The 19,848-nt window shown below is 49.3% G+C and overlaps 4 protein-coding genes across 4 annotated transcripts; 1 reads left to right on the top strand and 3 right to left on the bottom strand.

Moving 5' to 3' along the window:
* Positions 1-2,639: 2,639 nt before the first annotated feature.
* Positions 2,640-6,107, bottom strand: J7337_008709 (uncharacterized protein; the record flags this gene model as incomplete). The annotated part of the gene is made up of 1 exon (XM_044826319.1): positions 2,640-6,107. One exon carries the CDS (start codon positions 6,105-6,107, stop codon positions 2,640-2,642), a length of 3,468 nt encoding a protein of 1,155 aa, XP_044679236.1.
* Positions 6,108-13,420: 7,313 nt separating this feature from the next.
* J7337_008708 (uncharacterized protein) lies at positions 13,421-14,501 on the bottom strand (the record flags this gene model as incomplete). Its single annotated transcript, XM_044826318.1, has 3 exons — positions 13,421-13,547; positions 13,604-14,017; positions 14,065-14,501. The coding sequence occupies 3 exons, from the start codon at positions 14,499-14,501 to the stop codon at positions 13,421-13,423; spliced, it is 978 nt and encodes a 325-aa protein (XP_044679235.1).
* Positions 14,502-16,789: 2,288 nt separating this feature from the next.
* J7337_008707 (uncharacterized protein) lies at positions 16,790-17,800 on the top strand (the record flags this gene model as incomplete). Its single annotated transcript, XM_044826317.1, has 2 exons — positions 16,790-16,815; positions 16,909-17,800. 2 exons carry the CDS (start codon positions 16,790-16,792, stop codon positions 17,798-17,800), a joined length of 918 nt encoding a protein of 305 aa, XP_044679234.1.
* Positions 17,801-18,089: 289 nt separating this feature from the next.
* J7337_008706 (uncharacterized protein) lies at positions 18,090-19,050 on the bottom strand (the record flags this gene model as incomplete). The annotated part of the gene is made up of 2 exons (XM_044826316.1): positions 18,090-18,318; positions 18,404-19,050. 2 exons carry the CDS (start codon positions 19,048-19,050, stop codon positions 18,090-18,092), a joined length of 876 nt encoding a protein of 291 aa, XP_044679233.1.
* Positions 19,051-19,848: the final 798 nt, after the last annotated feature.

Below are 19,848 nucleotides of genomic sequence, written 5' to 3'. Positions count from 1 at the left end.
ACTCACCAACCAGTAAAAACCTCAGCTGAGATCACCCACCCTCTCTTCGGTACGGCACATGCAGAGTTCCCCTCACCACAAACGCTTGTGTCACCAAGAGCGGAGACGTCCAAGCCAAGGGATCCTTGAACCTTGAACCTTGAAATCTAAGGGTTGCCTAGCGCGGAGCGTGTAAGTCAGGACCACCACTCACACACTCACTCACCACTACCACCACAAAAAAAAAACTGCCCACTCTCTGTCTGACTCTGGCTGAGGCTCTGGGCTCGGGGATAAACATTGACCTGCACTGCAACAGACTGAATGGGGGCTCTACCCGTCTTAGAAGATGCCGAAACCAGCCCATTCCGACTCCAGCACGGATACAGAGCACCTAAAGTAAGGCAAGGTAATTTCACCCCCATTCTTCCTCTTGGACTCTTCCGATCAACATATCCGAGCACTCTGAGGGTGTCCCCTTCCATTGGTTTGCCTTGCTTTGCCTTGTCTGGCCTCGCCTCTTTCTTCCTCTCTCTCTTTCTCTCTCCTCCTCAACTATTTATATCCCTCCTCTTCCCTCCGTTCCCAAGCTGTCCCATCTCCCTCTTCTTCATCAACAATCACCAGACTCTACCATCCAAAGCCTACTTCAACTTCAACAACACCACTTCAACACCACAAACCCCAATCACCAATCAACATCACCAATATGCCTGCCTACGAGTACTGCTGCCAGTGTGGAGGCATGATTGTCATCAGCACCACCTGCACCGCTTGCGGCCACAAGCAATGCAACAACTGCCCTCTGTGCTAAAGCATTCATCCACAGACACGTCTCGACGGCATTCTCCTCCTCTTCTCTCACAACACACGCTTGGACCTGTATCATGACAAAAGGCTACAGCATGGCGAGATGAGAGTCTGGATCCCCTCGCTCATACGAGGCATGGCTATTTGACGACTTCAATAACGGCGCTTCTATTCTGCTCAGAAACTGCCTTTTCTCCATTCACACCTATGACCTGGTCGTCACTTTTACATTTCACTTATTCTTGATTGATACCTCAGCGACTGGTTTCTTCAAGCAATTATGCGCTTTCTCCAACAGCAAAAGCTTTGCTTTCAGCCTCTTTGGGGGTGCTTATGCGAAGGCGCCACGGGAAAGATATGACGTCGGGTTTTGGGCGTTCTATTACTCTATGCTTTTACGTTTTGGACTTGTCCCGGGGTTAACGGGGAATGAATCGCAACGGATTTTCAGCTGTAACAATAATCGATACCCACGGTCTCTTTTTTGGGCCTTGACTTTTTGAGAATCAGAAACCAGAATCAATACCAAGTTTTATCCACCCAGTTTCGGCGTCTCTTCGCCCGGCGCTCAGTCCTGTGATTCGAATTGATGAGCATCGTGAAATGAAACGCTCCAATCATGAATGCATATTGACAAGTCTTTGGTTTACTGGCCACTGCTAAACGCTCCGTTGGACCCTTGTTTCAGAAAAAAAAAACGACCCCCAAATTCTGTGCTATGGCCCGGACTCGCCCGATCTACAACTCGACTTTCCCCGGAAATTTCCCTTCGTTACATAATATAGTAAACCTCACGTCGGCCCTTCTCTCTGGCTTGGAAATGCAATGCCCACAAGTTAGAACCACACTGCCACGTTGCAACCGACAAGAATTGCAGAAAACACGGCAACAGCCTTGATTGTAAGGGAAAATGGAGGCTGACAGCCGTGTCAATGACTGCTTGGGAGACGCAAAAATTGAGGGTGGGGTGCAGGCCTACCCTGGAGCTAACACATAAAATCAGAATATTGCATAATTCAAAATGAAGCTTAAGTTCATGACATTGTGAGACTGTTCTATCATAGTCACGATACTACAGCTTGCGATGATCTACAGTCCGATGTTTCCTCAATTGATCAAGTGTCGATAGTGACCTGTGATTGATCACCCGAACCGCTTACCAATGAGTTCGACAGAATCGTGGGGGGCTGGTTCATGTCTTGAATATGTCGGCATGGGCACCTAGGTGGACTGAGCACTATGGGTGACCATCGTGATTTATCTCATCTACAATGTTTGACTACAGGCCTGTTGCCTATTTTCATTCTTTGACTATGACCATCCTTTGCTTTGAAATGGCGAAACTCTCCATGAGGTCAACGTTTTATAAACTGACGTAGTATCCTCACTACGTTCTTTTGGCCGTCGGTTCCAATCCTATACGTACAAAACCAAACACCTTCCCAGCCTTGTTGAATGCATGCCCGCTTGTTCCGTTCCATTCTGCTTCCTGACATATCATTTCCTTCCACACCTTGCCTGACGCCAGCTATTCGAATCAAGGACCTGCTCGATCTCTTGCTAGCAGGGCCAATTTGCGCCTGATACTAGATTCCAACCATCCATCCGTCAATGACCGAATTATCCCCAAAAGAAAACATACAAGGAGTGACAAATCCTTCACCCCGCAAATACACACGAATGATGGGGTCCTATCATCGAAGGCTCCGCTCGATGATTCAGGACGCTGAGATTAAGTTTATGAAATGAAAAGGGCCGTGAGGTATCTTGGTCATGAGTCTCATGCTGTCGGCAAAAGGGGAATTAAGAGAATTGAAAGAAATAAAGAAAAACAGTCGTCGTCTGCACTGTTAAATCATCCCTCCGGGAACTGCATTGCTGCTCATGCTAGGAGGCAGAGGTGGTGCAGCCATAGGCGGAGGAGGAGCTTGATGCATTGATCTTGCTCGTGCGTTCATACCGTTTGCTTCGCTTGTGGCTTTGCGCAATCTCTGACGGTTCATCCCTGCGCCATCTTCATCATCACTTCGAAAGCCACCACGTTGGTCGTTTGCGATACTAGGGCTCATAGGGCGGCGGTGAGCGCTCATGGTGCCTTCAGCGAGCGTGGCTGCTGTATTCTTGCGCCGAGGGTTGATTGGTGGCAAAGGGGGAGCAATGTTGCTATGCAGGTTAGGCGTAGAAACTGCACCACCATTGAGTCCAGATCCAGGGCCAGGTCGAAGGCCGTCATGGTGACCCATGGATGACATTGGCGGCTTGATTGAGGGTTCCGACATATCTCGGTTGCGCATCATTGCACCTGGGTAAGGAGGCCCATATGGTCTCTGGGAGCCGGGGCCAGGTCCGGGGAATCCATAAGGAGAAGGTGCGCCATGAGGCGAGGGGGCACCATTGAGTGGGGAAATTGGCGATGGGTGGCCGGAATCGTGTCCATAGACAGGATGTATATGCAAGCTGTTGTCGGGACGGTTGTAGGGGCCAGTCGAAGCGCTTCCGGGATATGGTTGAGGCGGCATACGTGGTGACCGTCGCATGTCTTGTCCAGGCATCATTGGTGCTCTCATCATCGGCCCTTGTCGAGGCTTGCCATTATTTCCCACAGGGGATCCCATGGGCCCTTGGTAATCATCACTAGGCACGGATCCGTTTCTAAGGCGTGGCGGTCGACTACCAGATCTGCCTCCGCTGCTTGCTTCAGAGCCACTTCGATCACGTTCAGAGGGAGCTCGGGATCCTGAGCGTGAACCAGCGCGTGAGCCAGCATTGGCCCTCGATTCTTCGCTAGGGACTCGATTGTATGAGACAGGAGGAGGTGGTCTGCGTTCCTGAGATGGTGGTCGGGATGTCGTAGTTTGGGCTCGATCTCTGCCCGCTGAAGGAGGCTTCGAGGGTAGTTGGTGTCGTTGCTGAACTTCTAGTTCCTTCATCCTTTGGAGTTCCCGACGGGCTTGTCGGAAAGCCTTGAGGCCAGCATGGACACCTTCCTTTTCCTCGCTATCTCTTGGTAGGTTTTCGTCCCTTGGCTCAGGCGACTGCGTCAGCCTTTCATTTGCCTCGAATGAGCCACGGCGGGATGGACTTGCGGCAGGAGCAGGCGACGAGCCTCGAAGGCCAAGGAGTTTCTTCGCTTTAGACTGGCTGCCATTCTCTCTGTCGCCTCGACCTCTGTCAACCAAAGAGCCACGACTGGACTTGGATTTCAAGATACCCAAAGCGTTCGGACGAGGTGGAGGTGGAAGCTCGGACAGAGGCGGAGCTTCTGGTGACGAAATGCTGCTATCAGCTTCGACAAAAGAAGTCAGTCTCTCCCTGACACGTCGCGCACCATCGGCAAGATGACGAGCAAAGTCATCTGTTTCTTCTTCTGGCTGGGGGTTGACTTGTTGTTTCGGGTTTTGGGTGGATTCGGGTCTAGATGATATCTGGGCCTCGATCAAACCAGACGATCTAGTAGGACTAGTCACGCTACCGTCAATTGACATAGCCAAGTCTCTCTCAATCGACTCCCAGGCGTTCGAATCGACCGTCTTGGGCTCATAGGTATGTGCATCAGGGCGTTCGGGAGGGAATCGTGAGCTCAGGTCAACATCGTTGGGTAAGCTTCCATAAATTGAGGAGGCCCCACTATCTTGTCGAAGATGCTGCCTGACCATGCCGCTCAGTCCACCAGAGGTAGGTCCCAAAGTAGGTGAGTCCTTAGGCATTTGCTCCGTTGAGTTAGCTGGCGCAACTCCAGTTCCTTCAGAAACCGCTAGAGGCGTTGGTACTGCAGCGCGTCTAAAGGCAGGGTGCTCATTATCCGCTGGCTTCTCAACCTTGACTTGAAGGGGAAAGATAGGCTGAAGGTGTGACTCGTCCACGGCAGACTGGTCATCATCGTCATCAAAGAAGGTTGAATGCTGTGACTCTTCCTGGACAGTTGGCTCAGTCTGGAACGATCCAGATTCGTTCCTTTCCATTTGCGGACGGTGGGCAGATGATGACCTAGATCGAGTGCCTGGCAATGAGGGGTTGGAATCAGTGCGAAATCGGTTCGTGGGAGTTTCGCGACCCTGCTGCATTTGCATTTGCCGTTGGGCGAACCTTGATTCATCATATTGACTGTTGGTCCTGCTGATAATTCTGCTTCGATCAAACGGCTGAGCCTCCCCTGTCTCACTAATAGGGGGGCTAAGAGGGGGTGTAGCACCAAAGGCCTTCTGGTCCATACTAGGGAATTTATTCATCGAGTCTACAGGACTCATTTGCGATGGAGGGCTGAAAGATCGTAGGTTAGGGGCACTAGCCTTAGCCAGGACCGATCGAGTGATGAAACGATCCCCGAATGTTGCGCTTGCTGGGGAAGGTACAGGAGGTGTCAGATCTGGAGTTCTGCTGCCGAGTGTACGCTTAGTAAGCGTATCGATTCTTGAAAGGGCAGACGACTGCTGGTCTTGGAGATCCTGGTTTAAACTTTGCTCATAGAGGCGACGGGCTCTGGTCACGCTTCGCTCCATTGGTGGTGTTGGGCTGACAGTCCGAGATGTGCGCACGAAAGACTCTCGGTCCTTGACTGAAGATGAGGTGATAGATGTAGCGGCTGTTGAGTCCCGAGCTGCAGATGGACCTGACGATGTCGTTGAGTTTGTCTCCCTTTTTCGGTTGTACTCGGTTTGAGAAGGAGACTCTGGTCGGGCATTTTCCAAGTCACCTAAATCTTCCTGCTGCAGGTCTTCGAATGACTGCTTATCCTTTTCAGATTGCCTCCACTTCTGGAATGCAGACTGGGCGATATCGTCACCATAGAGAACACGGCCACTCATAGCCCCTTTGTTCCCTCCAGTGCCGATTTTGTAAACCTTTTGTCGACCTCCAAACAAGTTGTTTCCTTCGATCGGTTTCGATCTGCCCATGACACTCCCGTTTGTTGAGCCGGTATCATCATTAGACTGCATCGATGAGCGTGCAAAAGGAGCCCGAATAGACTCGACCTCAGCAATGTCGCCCAACCCTGCAGCAAAACCAAAGTCCATCATTCTTGATTGTCTTTTAGGGAACAGAACACTATCGTCACTGGCCTTGCCAACCTTGGTGTTTGGATCATCTTGCTCACGTAACATAGAGAACCGTGCCGAAAGGTTGGTCATCAGAAGACTCGTTCGGAAATCATCAGTCGATGGAAGGGCTGTAGCCAGATCAATCTCCTTTTTAGGTTCCTCTTCCTGTGCCTTCTTCTTGCCGAACATTCTAAAGGGGCTGGAAGACTCAGACTCAATCGATGGCCGCGGAGCCTCGAGATCATCCTTGCCCTTCTTCTTGCCTCTGAACCTATTCATAATGAAGGACAAATCCCGAGGATGAAACGTTATTTTTGCCTCGGTTGTTCGTTGTCGTAGGAGGTAGGCGTTTAATTCATCACAACTGATAAAGGCGATATAGGTCGAACTAGATTGGCAACTATACCAATCTTGCGTCAAACACTATGCTGGTTAGCTTCGGTACCTATGATCGGTATGCAAGATTGGTTGGAGTTCATGAAGCAGATATCTGACCCGGCCGCTGCTCGAAGCCTCATCGCCATGCACGGGTAAATATGGATGGCCACTTCGATGAACAGTGAGGGCAGATGTTTCCCCATGTAATAACCAACCAGTCGCCTGCAACAAGAAATGAGTTTCGTACCTGCAGATGTCAAATTGACGAAACCTGTAGAATATGTGTACCAGTCTCTGGTGATGTGAGAGACCAATATCGATTCGGGCGAAGTGACTCGGTAGTCACAAAGGGCACGCGAAGCAAGATTATTCGTACTCGATAGCTTCGCGGATCGGGATTGTCGTCGGAGTCGGAGTCGTGCAGGAGCCTCGTGGAGCAATTTGGATGCAGTATGGCAAGTTTGTAGGCCGAAAACGGGCGACAGCAGATGAGTTCTTCTTGTAAGAGGGAAGAGGAAAACGCAAGTACCCGAGTTAGGTTAAACAAGAACGGGTCGGGTGTTGAGTCCAGAAATGGAAACGATTCAGGCAAGTTTGATGGATAAAGGAGGTTGTCTCAGACTCGGGGAGAGAATGAACAAAGCAAAACAAAGGGGATTTTCGCGAGAAGCTTGAGCCAGTGGTGAGTCGAATAAGCCTTGTTTGGTTTGGTCTGACTATCTTCTGCGGATCTCAAGGGAGAGTGCTGTCACAGGGTGCGAGACGATCGTGTCGGAGAAGGATTGTCAAATGGTTACTCGCTGGCCGGCAGTTTGATTTGATCTCACCAATCCGGGGTACCACTGGATCGGCACAAGACTCGTGATCCCGAGATGTACCAAGGCGAGTCAAGGGCAACGGTCAATGGGAGTAAGGTAACGAACGGATGGAAAAGAATGAATGAAGTTTCACAAACGAGAGAACGGAAAAGAAGACCGTTTAGGGACGAGGTGTGTCTGAGCCAATGGAACCAACAAATTCTCAAGATTTTGAGTAGGATGAGAAATTTGGTGACAACGATGAAGGGGGAATTAGATTGACAGGGCGCCCCAGAGCAAAAGACGAAGGAAGGAATGGATGAGAGGTGGGGTGTGCCAGGAACAGGGGAAAGGGGGGTGTGGAGACCGGGGGGCTAGTCGTAAAGGGGAATGGTAGCGGGAAAGCCAACAGGCAGGTACCATTTCTGCTAGGTCAGTCGGACTTGCTTCATCATAAATTAATCGTAATTATTGCACTATCACGGACGGAAGATTAGGTATTCGAAGAGATGGAATAGCGAGCTGAGGCATTTCTCGTGAACTGCGTACTCAGATATGACTCAGATGCTTGAGCTTAACACCGTTAAAGTATCATAGAGATTTACAGAGTAGCTTTGTAGCTCTGAATTGAACGATGGCTCATGGTAGACAAGGATGGTACATGGGAGCGATCATAAAACAGGTGGTTAAGCGTTCGCTGCAATGTACCTTCATCAGGGCGAGTACTCTGCAGAACATGGGACGAACAGTCCATTTCTCCTAGAGTTGGTACCAGCTGCACAGGGAACGGAACATCCATCTCACCTCCAAGGACAGGCCAGGGCAAGATTCAAGGGGTGTGACTAGTAGACCGCAGGGGTGGGAGTCCACCGACCGTTCGAGACGGTGCGGCAAGGGAGACAGGCACGAACAGCCCTGGGCTCCCTTCAGTTAACTCCCAAGTTTTTGTCTGTTCACTGAAAGCCCTGGAGTTTGCCCAAATTTCAGTGGACTAACTGCCCGTTAGTGCACTCCGAGGAGGGACACTCGCTCCATCGACCTCCACTAATCGATGATTTTCAACATGGAACCTGACCCGAGAGATCGTGGACCTCACACACCTTCACGGCGGCCCTAGCACTGGAATTCTTCCAATGTTTGTCAACACAGATCAGTTGTCAGCGTCATCTGGGCTTCATACGAACCAACACCTTTCTTAGTATGGATGCCATCACAATCGGTGATGAATCTCCCTTTCTACGCGTCAGTCATCGGAACGCATGCAGAGGGACGGCAACAAGAGACTCGCTCATCTCCAGGCTCGGAACGGGGGTGAATACCCCAATCAACCTTGCTGTCATTGTGATCAATGTGATACTCTTCTGCATCTTGTATCTCCTGTTCGTGAGTACCAAATACTACACATGTCCGACGCTACAATTTAACAGCCGAATCCCAGGTCAGTCAGACGCCTGCGTCCGCCACAAACCATGCCGTGTCGCACATAAAGATCCATGGCTTTGGTTACCTTGCTTTTACTGTCCAGCTCTATAGACTCTGCCCACGTTTGTTGGGCCACGCATGACGGGCAACCGCTTTGCTCGCTGCAGACTGCAAACGCCTGGCCTCCCCCGTCTTACATACCCGTCCGCCACTCCCATCTTCGTCTTGGTATTTGGACGCCTCAAGGGATCGGAGTAGCAGCCGATGCCCTATCTCGAAGGTCCCGAAATACGTATTCGCGCAGCTTGATGTTGAGGTGGAAATGATATGTTACAGAAGCTGTGACGTTGATACGAAACCAAGTTCCGTCGTCAATGTTTCCAGTGCAACCTATCATGCTTCAAAGGAGCATACAAAACCATCCATTGGCTTTATCATCCGACCCTTCAAAGATCAACAGGGTACGAGACAGTGGCTGCAGTGCTAAGAAGCAATGTCATCAGTCCCCTCTTTGTCGCTCGCCAGTCTCATACTTGGCTTAAGGGGTCAGCACCTTGGAGCCTGGGACCTTCTCCACTCGAGCAAGAACCACCACCCGTTGCAGAAGCTACTGCAAGGGACGCGGTCTGGTCACATTGGCGTCTCGTGCCATCCGCTCCCTAGTACTCCGTACAGCGACGGCTAGACGTCTTTGGCTCCGTTATCAAAGTATCTAAACTCTCTTGGAGCTCAAGAACGAACGGTGGAAACTCAAAAGTCCAAAACAGAAAAGGCGCTCCCTTGCGGATCGCAGCCGTTATCCATCGCCCGCTAGGCTAAACTCTGACTTGTGTTGAATACCGTTGGGGCTTGCAGCCACATCCTGTAGCCATAGTTGCAAGAATTGGGCAATGTCCATCGCAATAACCACATTTGGAGGATGCTCACCTATTTACTTTTTCCATCGTATTAGCACCCAGGACTAACGGTGTCAAATCGGATGTTTGGTTACAGCGTTACAGCGCGGGCATTTTCAGTTGCTCACCCGTCAGCACTTAGTTATGGGGTAACAGGCACCCGTACCTACCTACTTGCGAGATCCTCTACCGTCCTCACCAGCCAATGACCAGACCACAGGCGAGAACCCCTGCAGTAGTCCCATTCAAATCTCAATGTCAACACCGGTAACAGAGCCGATACTGATGGAGTAATTCACATCACAGAACCGACACCACATACTGTCATACAGTACTTGACCTCACAAACCACCAAGAAACTCGCTACTAACGGAGGAGACTCCCTGGCTCCCCAGTTGAAAGCGCCATCCTCGGAACCTGATCGACCCGTCCCACAACCCAACTCTGCCTATGCTATTGCATTGGCTTACAACACATGTTGCTACTTTGCTAGTCCTTGCTCGCTTTAAGCTCAACTCTCTGTTCGACGAATCAGGGCTTAACGTTGTCAGTTTACTAACTTTGCTCCCTCCTGCTCCTAGCATACTCGACTAATGCTTGGATCTTCAGTCACGACTTTTTCCTTGATCACAGCCCGTCCGGGGTTATTTTGCGAGAAGAACAGAATAGTGCGACCTTTTGTACGGAGTACCTGGTTGCACATGTCTAAGGTGTAAAATGGCATCTGACCCCGTTTCTTTTCTAATTCTACAAACGCAGTCAGCGCAATCCTACCACTTCTTCTACGGAAGAATGACTTAATGGTCAGAAGATCAGCATAGTAACAAGATGAAGGTGCTCCACTCGTGGCTTCGTACAATTCCCGAGATTCGATCTTACTCAGCAGACAGAAGCCGCACCGATCATGTAGCGGATGCAGCCCTCAACAATTCCCCGTCGTTTTGAAGTATCATACGCCTCTGAGGTCATTGCTGCCGTCGTTGTACGTCTCAGAAAAGGAGGTGCCGGGGGCGCGATATCTCGCAGAGGTCTGACGTCGCTTAAGCCTTGGGCAAGGTCTCTGAATAGATTATTATTCCTTTGTCAAACGCCCACAAAATTGGTATAAATACATGCTTCCTATGGCAGTCTCGATGAAACTGTACTTTAACGGCTATTCTCTGTATGGTTCTCACTTGAAGCCAACTGCCATTATTAGGCGGCGCTCCTCTGCGGCGAGCGCTCGCTGACTCCGATGTCAGGCTCAGACGTACCCTTGTCAGCTCCTGGTTGGCGGCACTGGTGGGAGAGTTCCGCGAGCCAATAACAGATCTGTGGCTGGAGCTAAATCCAATCTTGGCCGCAACGTTCAAGGGAACAAAAGGTGGGCTGCCAGGCACACTTCTGTCGTGGTGGATGCTACGCACATGGGTTTTACCTTAGGTTGGAAAGGTGACATCGTGCAAATCGGATCTACCTTCTTCAAACTTGCTGGGAACTGCTGAGACGCGGAAAATATTCTCCCCATATCCTCAAAAGCAACCACCAGCTGGACCTCCTTCTTCGCATGAGTGATGTTTCTCCTGGTACGAAAGTCCTCAATTTGTACCACATGAATGCGGCTATACTAATGGTCCTTAATTCTTGGTTTATGAGAGTTGCTCGGCGCTAGTCCCGGGCATCGCTACGCTATCCGAATCCAACAAGTTCAAAATATCATATTCTGCCCGCAGTAAACAGAATCAGATTTTATTAATGTCATGTCGAAGAACAATTGCCCTCGGTTGTATGAGCAATAGCTCGGCTCAGTTTTGGCGATCCCAATTGGATGGTCTTCGGCCTTTCGTTTGTTGATCACAACTCTGAGGAGAATAGACCTGGCACCCCGGTTTCTCACCCAACTCGCTGGGACCGCCTAACGGCTCGCCTCGCCAACAACCGACATGATGACATTCGGTGTTCGAGCCCTATCAGTTCAGGCACTTCGTCCAGTCTCGTCAACTGCGGTCATTTTCCCATGCTTCTTCAGAAGCTTCCAAGGCGATTTGATTACAGATCAATCTTCACAACCCCGGTTAATTTTTGGATACTGCTTACGGTGGTGACGGTGAATTTATTTACCTCCGGGATCTATAAACCCGGTGCAATGGTTAAGGAACAGCCCTGGAACTTTAACACAATGTTATATGACAACTGCCCACTAAGATCCTGGTCTCTCTTTGAAGGAAACCACAAGACGTTATTTATCTAGTTATTCAATACTCTGTACACTGTATAGGATTGTTGTACCAGCTCATTTCCTCCCGGAAGGGGGTCAACGGACTATTTCATGGGGATCCTCCGCCACACCGCAAGCCATTCAATGCTAGAGCCTAGAACCACATACTCATGTTCAAAGAGCACAGTGCCCTCTGGAAAATTGGCTTCACTTTGCAGTTTTCCTCAATTTCTCAAAGAGGGTCCCTCGGTCCATTGCGTCATCTTGAGTATTTTCTCTCTGGTCAATTCGTCTTGACACTGGGATCCCACGTCTTTGCTCCTTGTCCTTGCACGAGCTAATATTACTAGTCAGGTATAATCTCCGCGTTACAGCAAACAACCATCGTGATGTACTCAGTACTCCGTACCTAACTCGATTCACGGCTTGAGGCGAAATACGGTTATGAAGTCATGAATTCTTATCCTCATTTCAGCAATACCCGCTACCTTACCCGGCAAGCTTGCCATGCAGAATCTACTGAGCGATCCACTCCTGCTTAGGCTCGAATCTAGCTTGATGAAGCCGCCAAACTCTGAAAAAGCCAACCGTTCCGTTTAATCTCTCAGGCACAATTCGCGGGGTGAGTTGATGATGAACAAACTCGCAACAATGATTGATGGACGACGACATGTCAAGCGAGCCAAAATGGGTACAGTTCTCGGGCCGACGCACTGTTATATGTCATCATTCGGAGAGAAACAGTGAGCGTTCTCCTATTGAAGACCCAACATATCGGAGGCCAGAATAATGCTGTCTGTGTGATTTGGATCGCTCCTCATTAATTGGTATTCTGCCTTTTGAGGGCAACCTCATGTTCCTGGCCTGCCAAACTGTTGGATGCCGAGGCGTGACTATATCTTGGTCATTGAAGCCAACATGGCTGTTTTCGACCGTTGCGCGATTTGCAAAACGAACTTCTATATATTGCACGGCAGACCTAGCAATGATGGAGATAACTGAAAAACTGGCAGCACGCCGCAGAACGAGTGACTGATCAGTGATCAATGTTCAGGAACGAGTACGAAAGTGGTGTTTTTCGCCCCCCCCCCCTCCTCGTCTCATCCCTTCGGAAAGCATCAGATGAAAGTTCACACTCGGCATTGGATGTAGACTCAATACGAGTGATTAGATTCAACTGGAGTTTTGAGTCCCCTGTAGGTACCCTTGGCGAAGTCGACGTGGTCTGATTCTCACATGGACCGTCAAACAAATCACCTCAGAAGTGGTAGATGCAAACAAGATGTTCTGAAGATCTAATCGCTCTGGACAATCAACTCACCTTTGACGATGCTCCAATACTGCGTTCACTAGGTGTTATTTCGGCGTGAATAGTCATATACCTCTCATCTCATCCCCGGAGAAGACTACAGAATGCATGTGGAAGACTCGACAATACTTAATTACTACGTACAGTGGAAACAGCTGATCTTCAACGGGTGCTAGAGCATGTATTTCTCCTTCCTCTCCTCCCCCTATTCCTTTTCTATGTTTTTTGTATATTATTTTCCTTCATGGTGAACTGTTTTATCTATTTGTTTTCATATATTTTTATGTAACACTTTTACCACAGACTCAACAAGAGATCTAAACTTCTCCATGTCGCCCAATCGTGTGGACTTGATACTTAAGCATGCACAGCCCGTGCCGTACCTTTCTAAATGAGACAAGCTTCCAAAACCCTCCAGGCAGTTATTGCCATGTCTTAACGCCATTCGCCATACAGTCTATATACACGCTAAAATTCGAGGCACAATACCGATAAGAAAGGAAATATCCGTTGAGCTTGCCCTGGTTGGTCGAGGAGTTTCCTTGTCCGGGCGAGCATGTTTTTCATCTTACGAGGCCTGACGAAGATGACACTTATTTTCCAAAGACGGTATTGTCGTCTTGGTCCATCTGGTCCATTTCCTTGGTAAACTCGGGGGTTTCCTTGAAAGCATATCCAGGGTGGCCCGCATTCAGAAGAAGAACAGCAATGCACATCATGCTAAGGACAGTTAGTGAGTTGTTACTATAAATGTGACAAGCTCCAAGGGCTCTTACCAAGATTCAAGAGCGATGTAAAGACCTTCGTCTCGAAAGATAGCACTGAAGTATCCTCCATTGAGCTCGGCAATTCGGTAGCCACATCGAATCAAGATGAAGATTGTCGAGAGAAAGAGGAAGAAGAGGAAAGTGAGGATGGGCTTGGTAAGGCGATATCGGGCCGGTGACTTGGAAGCCCTGAAAACGTAGTCGATGAACAAAGCAACGAAACAAAGTAAAGTGACGACTTGGAAGACGAGACCAGCGATGGAGATGTCCTCTCCAGTCTTGACATCTTCCTGCGCTGTGGAAACAACAGAGACTGCACCACCGACGGCTTGGAGGATGAGGGAGATAATGTCGGACGGGATGAAGATCCAGTAGAAATACTTGGGAGAGAATCGAGAGACACTTGGGTCGACAAAGTTGATGCTGAGAATGTCAGTTGTGGTTCTTCTGAGTGAACAGGGAGAACTTACACCTGGGACAGAAGAACATAGATGGCAGCAGAGAAGAAAACGGGGGCAATGGTGATCATGACTGGGCCAGAGTTAGTCAAGTTCTCCCTTTCCATCCATCCCTTGTTTGAGTCTGGTTCAGAGAAACACTTACTGATCTGCAATAGAAAGCCAATGAAGTCGAATGGATTATCGTGGATTATGAGTCGTCCGATGTAACCGATAATCTCGAGAATACATCCTGCCATCATGCTCGCCATGAAGCCCCATGTCTTCATCTTGATACCTTGGAAGATGTGGAGAGCCATGGACAACCCGAATACTCCGATGAAGATGGCATTGGCGGGAAGATTTGGTTGGTATCGCAGTATGCTCGACTCGAGGGGACATAATTCGAGTGTACAGTTGGCATCGGAGCCGAATGAGATAAGCCCGCCGGGTAGTGGTGTGTGGCTCATGTTTGCGATCTTCACAACGTCGTCGAGTTAGAGTTTATTGACAAACTTTTCGGTAAGGCTGGACTGGTCTGGATATGCAGGAACTGATCAGAGCTCGCACTTGTTTACTGTTGGATGGTTGTTATGATGTGATGATTTGGATATCTGGGGAAGACAGGTAGGTTCACGTCTTTATAAAGGGGCAGGTTTCAAGATATCAGATCTCGGCACCCGTCGGAACAAATATCCAAGATCTGACTCCGCGGGCATAACAACCGAACTACGTCAACTGGCACCACTGATCCTGAATTTCTATACTATTTCAGCTGTAGTGGAGTGGAAAAGTCGATTGTGCACTTCAGGATCAGGTGGGTCCCGGTGCGCGTGTCTGTCCGGGGCTCCGGACGGATCGGGCATCCGCGGGAGGCGAATGAGGCTGAGTTTGATAGGGTTCTAGAATTCGCATTGATACGAGGGATCTTGATAAGCTATTTCTAGATTTAATGAGATTCCACGTCAGCATGGCATGGTCCGCGCGAGTGTTGTTGAGTTAGAGTTAGCCGTGGGCTGTTGATAGGCATAGAGAACGTGGCTGGCCAGCCCAGAAGCCATTGGATATGCAACAATGTATCGCGAAATTCGATGTCCTTACGCCATATCTAGCGGTTCTAACATGATTATCTCGGCCTCGACGGGCATCTACTTTCCGTACCTTGCATGATCTAGCCCGGCAGTGGTGACCGGATATACATCCCATGGTGATGATGGCTGCATTGTGACAGGACACTAAGGGTCCAAGGCGATGCTGATCTTGTCTTAGATTCATTTCGTTACAAATATTGTCGTATTCATACTCAGCCCTAGATCATTATTCTCAATCTAAGCCTATGCTTAAATTCTGGATACCTACAGCCAGGTTGATCCGAGCTGTAGAGATGTAGGGTAGACTTGACAACTATCATCTAAACCTTACAAACCAAATCGGATCAAGGACTGACAATTCTACCTATTATTAGTTAGTGCTTCCTCATGGCAAACAGAGATCAAATGAGAATATTATTGTGCCCGATAATGAGGCGCAACATTTGCTTGATATGCCGTGATATTGGGGCCGACTTGGAGTTGCAGCTGGGACTCAGCCAAGCCGGAGCACGACGCTTGGCCCGCGCGTCCGACCGGGCCCGAGTCATGCCGACTCCGGTCCCAACTGCGACATCTAAGCCTTGTTAGTGATCCTTCAATCTGAAACCATTTACGTATAATGTGCCAATGTGGCCTAGATCCCATCGCTTCAGATTCTGATAAGTAATCGATATCCTGTCACTGATAAGATATCCTCTTATTTCTCTCTTTCCCATACTCTTCTTGCCAAGATCTTGGTTGAGTAAGCATCCAATCCCATTACGACGTCTATCATGTGTTTTTACCAGGCGACAGTCAAGGCTAAGTTGTAGAGTATCTGCGATAATTATGTGTCCTCTACATATAAATTGCTGCAGTACGTTTCGAATGATTGATGCCTAGATGCTCTATCCACGAATATGAAAACACTTGTCTTCAAGATACAGGGCTCGCACCCGAGACACGTGTACCAACTACGCAGTTGAAAGAGTCAGAACCCTCAAAGAAACCGTGTTCAGTTTAGGAGTCAGAATAAAAGTCGTCATTGTGCCCCAGCAAAAGACACTTGCCTCCATCACGAGGGTCAAGTCTGCATTCAGGTGATCAGCTCTTTTGACTCGAGACATATTCCTCCATTTGTAGCACCTACTTTCAGTGGGTCACTCACTAAGCCATCACCGTCGCCGTCACGCGAAAGCAAAGTGCCCCGCCCCCGCTCGCGGGAGTTTCGGCGCCACTTCACCATCTTAGGTCCATTTTCAGCTCAGCTCAGCTTCAACCACTAAACGTCGCTACCTACGCCTACCTTATCCTCAAACTTATTCTATTACACCTACAGGAAATCTTTCCCTTCTCTCTTCCTTCAACCTCTCGGAGACAATTACCCTCTTCTCCGTTGGTCAAACTCCCGCTCACATTTAGCTTTTACTGCCGAGTCACGCACGAGGTCTCACCTCGGATTGCAGTCATGTTTGACCTTTTTCCTATGCTCTTATCGTAAGCTTCAGCCCTATACCTCTTCGTCATGAGGCGTCATACTCGCAATTGCGATAACCACCCCGATCGGTTCGCAATGCCTGATTTACTGACTTTTCACTTGTTCTCGATAGTTCTGTCGCCTGTTATCTGTTTCCTATCTTTGCATCTTACAAAGCGCTCAAGACACATGATCCCACCCAGCTGACGCCATGGCTGATGTACTGGGTCGTGCTCAGTTGCTGTCTTCTCGCTGAGTCTTGGGTTTGGTTTATTGTGTCATGGTATGCCTTAACCTCATACCTGACATCTTCTGTACTAACACTAGCAGGATTCCGCTTTACGGTTATTTCCGTTTACTATTCCTCCTCTACCTTATCCTCCCACAGACACAGGGCGCTCGACGCCTATACGAAGAATATGTCCATCCTTATCTTGAAAAGAACGAGACGCAGATTGACGACTTCATCGCAAGCGCACATGAGCGCTTGACTGCTGCCGGAATATCTTACCTCAAGCTCGCTATCGAGCAGTTCAAGGTCAAGGTCCTTGGTCTTCCACCATCCGAACCCGAGTCGCCTCCTCCCGAGCCTGCGCAAGGCTATACACAATCGCTTCTGTCACGATTCAACGTCCCTGCTGCGCGATGGGCTGGTAATACCAGCAGCGGAACCGACTTTTACAGCCTACTCTCTAGCGCTGTGGCAGCTGCTACCAACGCAGGTGCAGGTGGACAATCAGCTGGTACGAGAACAGTTGGAGGTGAGCCCACAAACTCGGGCGCATTGATCCCACCACATCTTCGCGAGTCTGGCGCTAGAATGGACTTCATCTCGGCTCAGCGCGATCGCCTGAATGTCCTGATTTCGGCACTTGATCGTGAGGCCCAGGATCTTCGTACCGAAGCTCAGCGTGCCCAGACAAGCACAGGATCTCGCCGCGATCCAATGGCCTATGGAGGTTATGATAATAATGAGGAGGACGAACCTACCCAGCGACCACCTAGTGGTCTAAGCGGATGGAGTGGTATTAGCAAGAGTCGCAGTGAGACCGATTTCGAAAGGATCGACGCAGAGACTAGTTCGGACGAAGACCATCGCCAGGTGCGCCGAAGAAACCAGGGAGCTGGCACTAGAAATGCATCAGGCTCATGGGTTCCTTGGGGATGGGGCGGTGATACCGCATCAGGTGGCGGAGCGAGCGCCTCCGGAAGGGAAAGATAGAAACTCCATTCTGGGAGGTGGGTTTTGAGTGATCATGGGCCCGTTGATATTCGGCGCGATAAGTGTTCCAGTGCATATCTATAAATGAGAATTGGTGTACATGTACTCGTTCTTCTTTTAAGACAGCCGTAGATCTTGGTCTGATGATTCGTGATCCATTCGTTTTCCTCTGAATTACTACAGTATCGCTCCATGCGCCAAAGCCATACGTCTAACCCATCCATATCATACAGTAGGGGATTCACCCTAAGATTCTATACAAATGTAGTACAAGGAAGACATGAGATGTCTAACAGAACTTGTAAGGGTATGTTGCCTCAGCGAGACCCTTCTTATAAAAGAAAGTCCTCTTCTTCTTAGTGACCGCGTGCTCAACCCATTTTTCCTCTATGTAGTGCTTTTTGAACCAGCGGATGTACACAGGATCCCAGAGTTCAGAGGCGATACCGAGATCCTTGCAGCAGCGCATCAGGGCGTTGGATTTGGCACCCTCAATGGCGGCAGGGATAGATTCGGGGCTGAAGTAATTGTTGTATCCCTGCGATTGGGAGACCATTCTGCTTTTGTTAGTCAACGTATGATATTGGAAATTGGTCCACTTACCGGCCGTTCACGATAAGAGCGTATTCGCGCGTCACGATCTGATTGCCGATAACGACATCCCCACGATGGACCATTCCCCAAGCCATCGGACCAAAAGCCTCATTCAGCCGCCGTCGGTACTTGACCTCTGGCAAGTAGATGATACCATCGGGCTTGACCTCCACATCGTCAGCATCAACTGGCCTTGCGAGAATCTCATTCTGCTCGGGAGTAACAGCCTTCACACCCAGGCCGTACCAGCTCGTCTCCCAGTTGATGTGGTCTGTGTTCTCCGTGTCCGTCTCGCTAGTCTCGCTCAGAATGCTCTTCGACACTGTAACAGGCTTGTGTGGGCTCTCGGGCTTAGCACTCTTGCTGCTTGCCATGGGCTTTGGAGGAAATGTCTTGGACGCATATGTAGACTTTGTAGATGCGGCTGCAGGTGTAGACCTTGCAGTTGGCGACTTCGCAGACGCAGTCGAAGTTGCAGCTTTAGCTCTGGGCGTGTATTTGGGCTTTGTAACGACGTCTTCTTGGTTCACTTGTGCAACATCTTCATCGGGCTTTTGTAGCGTCACGTCTGATGCTTCGGTAGCGTATCGTGCAATCGGATGAAAGAAAGTGGGAACTCTTCGGGCGGCGAAGAGGGCGCGACGAGGGACGAACATTGTGGGTTGGTATGGGGAGTTGGATACGGTGAGCTCCAAGCTTGATGAAGCTATGGTGATAATTTCCAAGGGCGGGTGGATTGATTGCCCGGTGGGGACAGTGCCAACACTGTGTATGTCATATCATGATGCCTTGATTGATTGAGTGAACGCATTTGGGAGTCATCGTTAACTTAACGCCCGGAAAGGAGAGCCTGATCTTGCTAGTATACATTTTATACAGTAAAAGTACAGTAAGTGTCCCTCGGTGCGACTTTAGTTGTCCTTAGTCTCTGTACGTTGGTCGTTGTTATGAGCCTTCCAACACTGTTTGAATTGCTCCATCTATGATACTGTCAGTTCAGGTCTATGACAACATAAAGAGCAATGTGATAAAGGATCTCGAAATAAATAAAATAGATAGAATTGGATTGGATTGGATTGGATTTTTGACACTCACTTCTGCCGCACATGCGCGCCAATCCTTCTTTTCAAAGTAGCAGTCCGTCATTTTTGCGTTCTCATCTGAATTGGTGATGCCTGTTAGCAAGCCCTTTTCTCAACAAAACGATTGATGAGCGGGTAGTTGAGGTGTAGACATATAGAACCTCGTAGAGGTCATGTATCTTCCTTTATAGTTTGCAATTGGATTTTGTATGAAAGCAGAGACTCACCCGCGCATCCAGTGCTAAAGATCCGCTTGTCCCTTCATCAGCGGTTAGCAAAGGCCTCGGCTTTCGGTGTCCCAACGGAAAAGAGCGCTCACTCACCATTCATCGGGCTCATCGTCGTCTTCTTGTGTGCTCTGCTGAGCGTTAC

The sequence above is a fragment of the Fusarium musae genome, chromosome 6 (genome assembly GCF_019915245.1).
Source record: "Fusarium musae strain F31 chromosome 6, whole genome shotgun sequence".
In the NCBI taxonomy this organism is placed as follows: domain Eukaryota; kingdom Fungi; phylum Ascomycota; class Sordariomycetes; order Hypocreales; family Nectriaceae; genus Fusarium; species Fusarium musae.
Note: the sequence above shows the minus strand (reverse complement) of the source record. Positions and strands in the feature narration are given on the sequence as shown.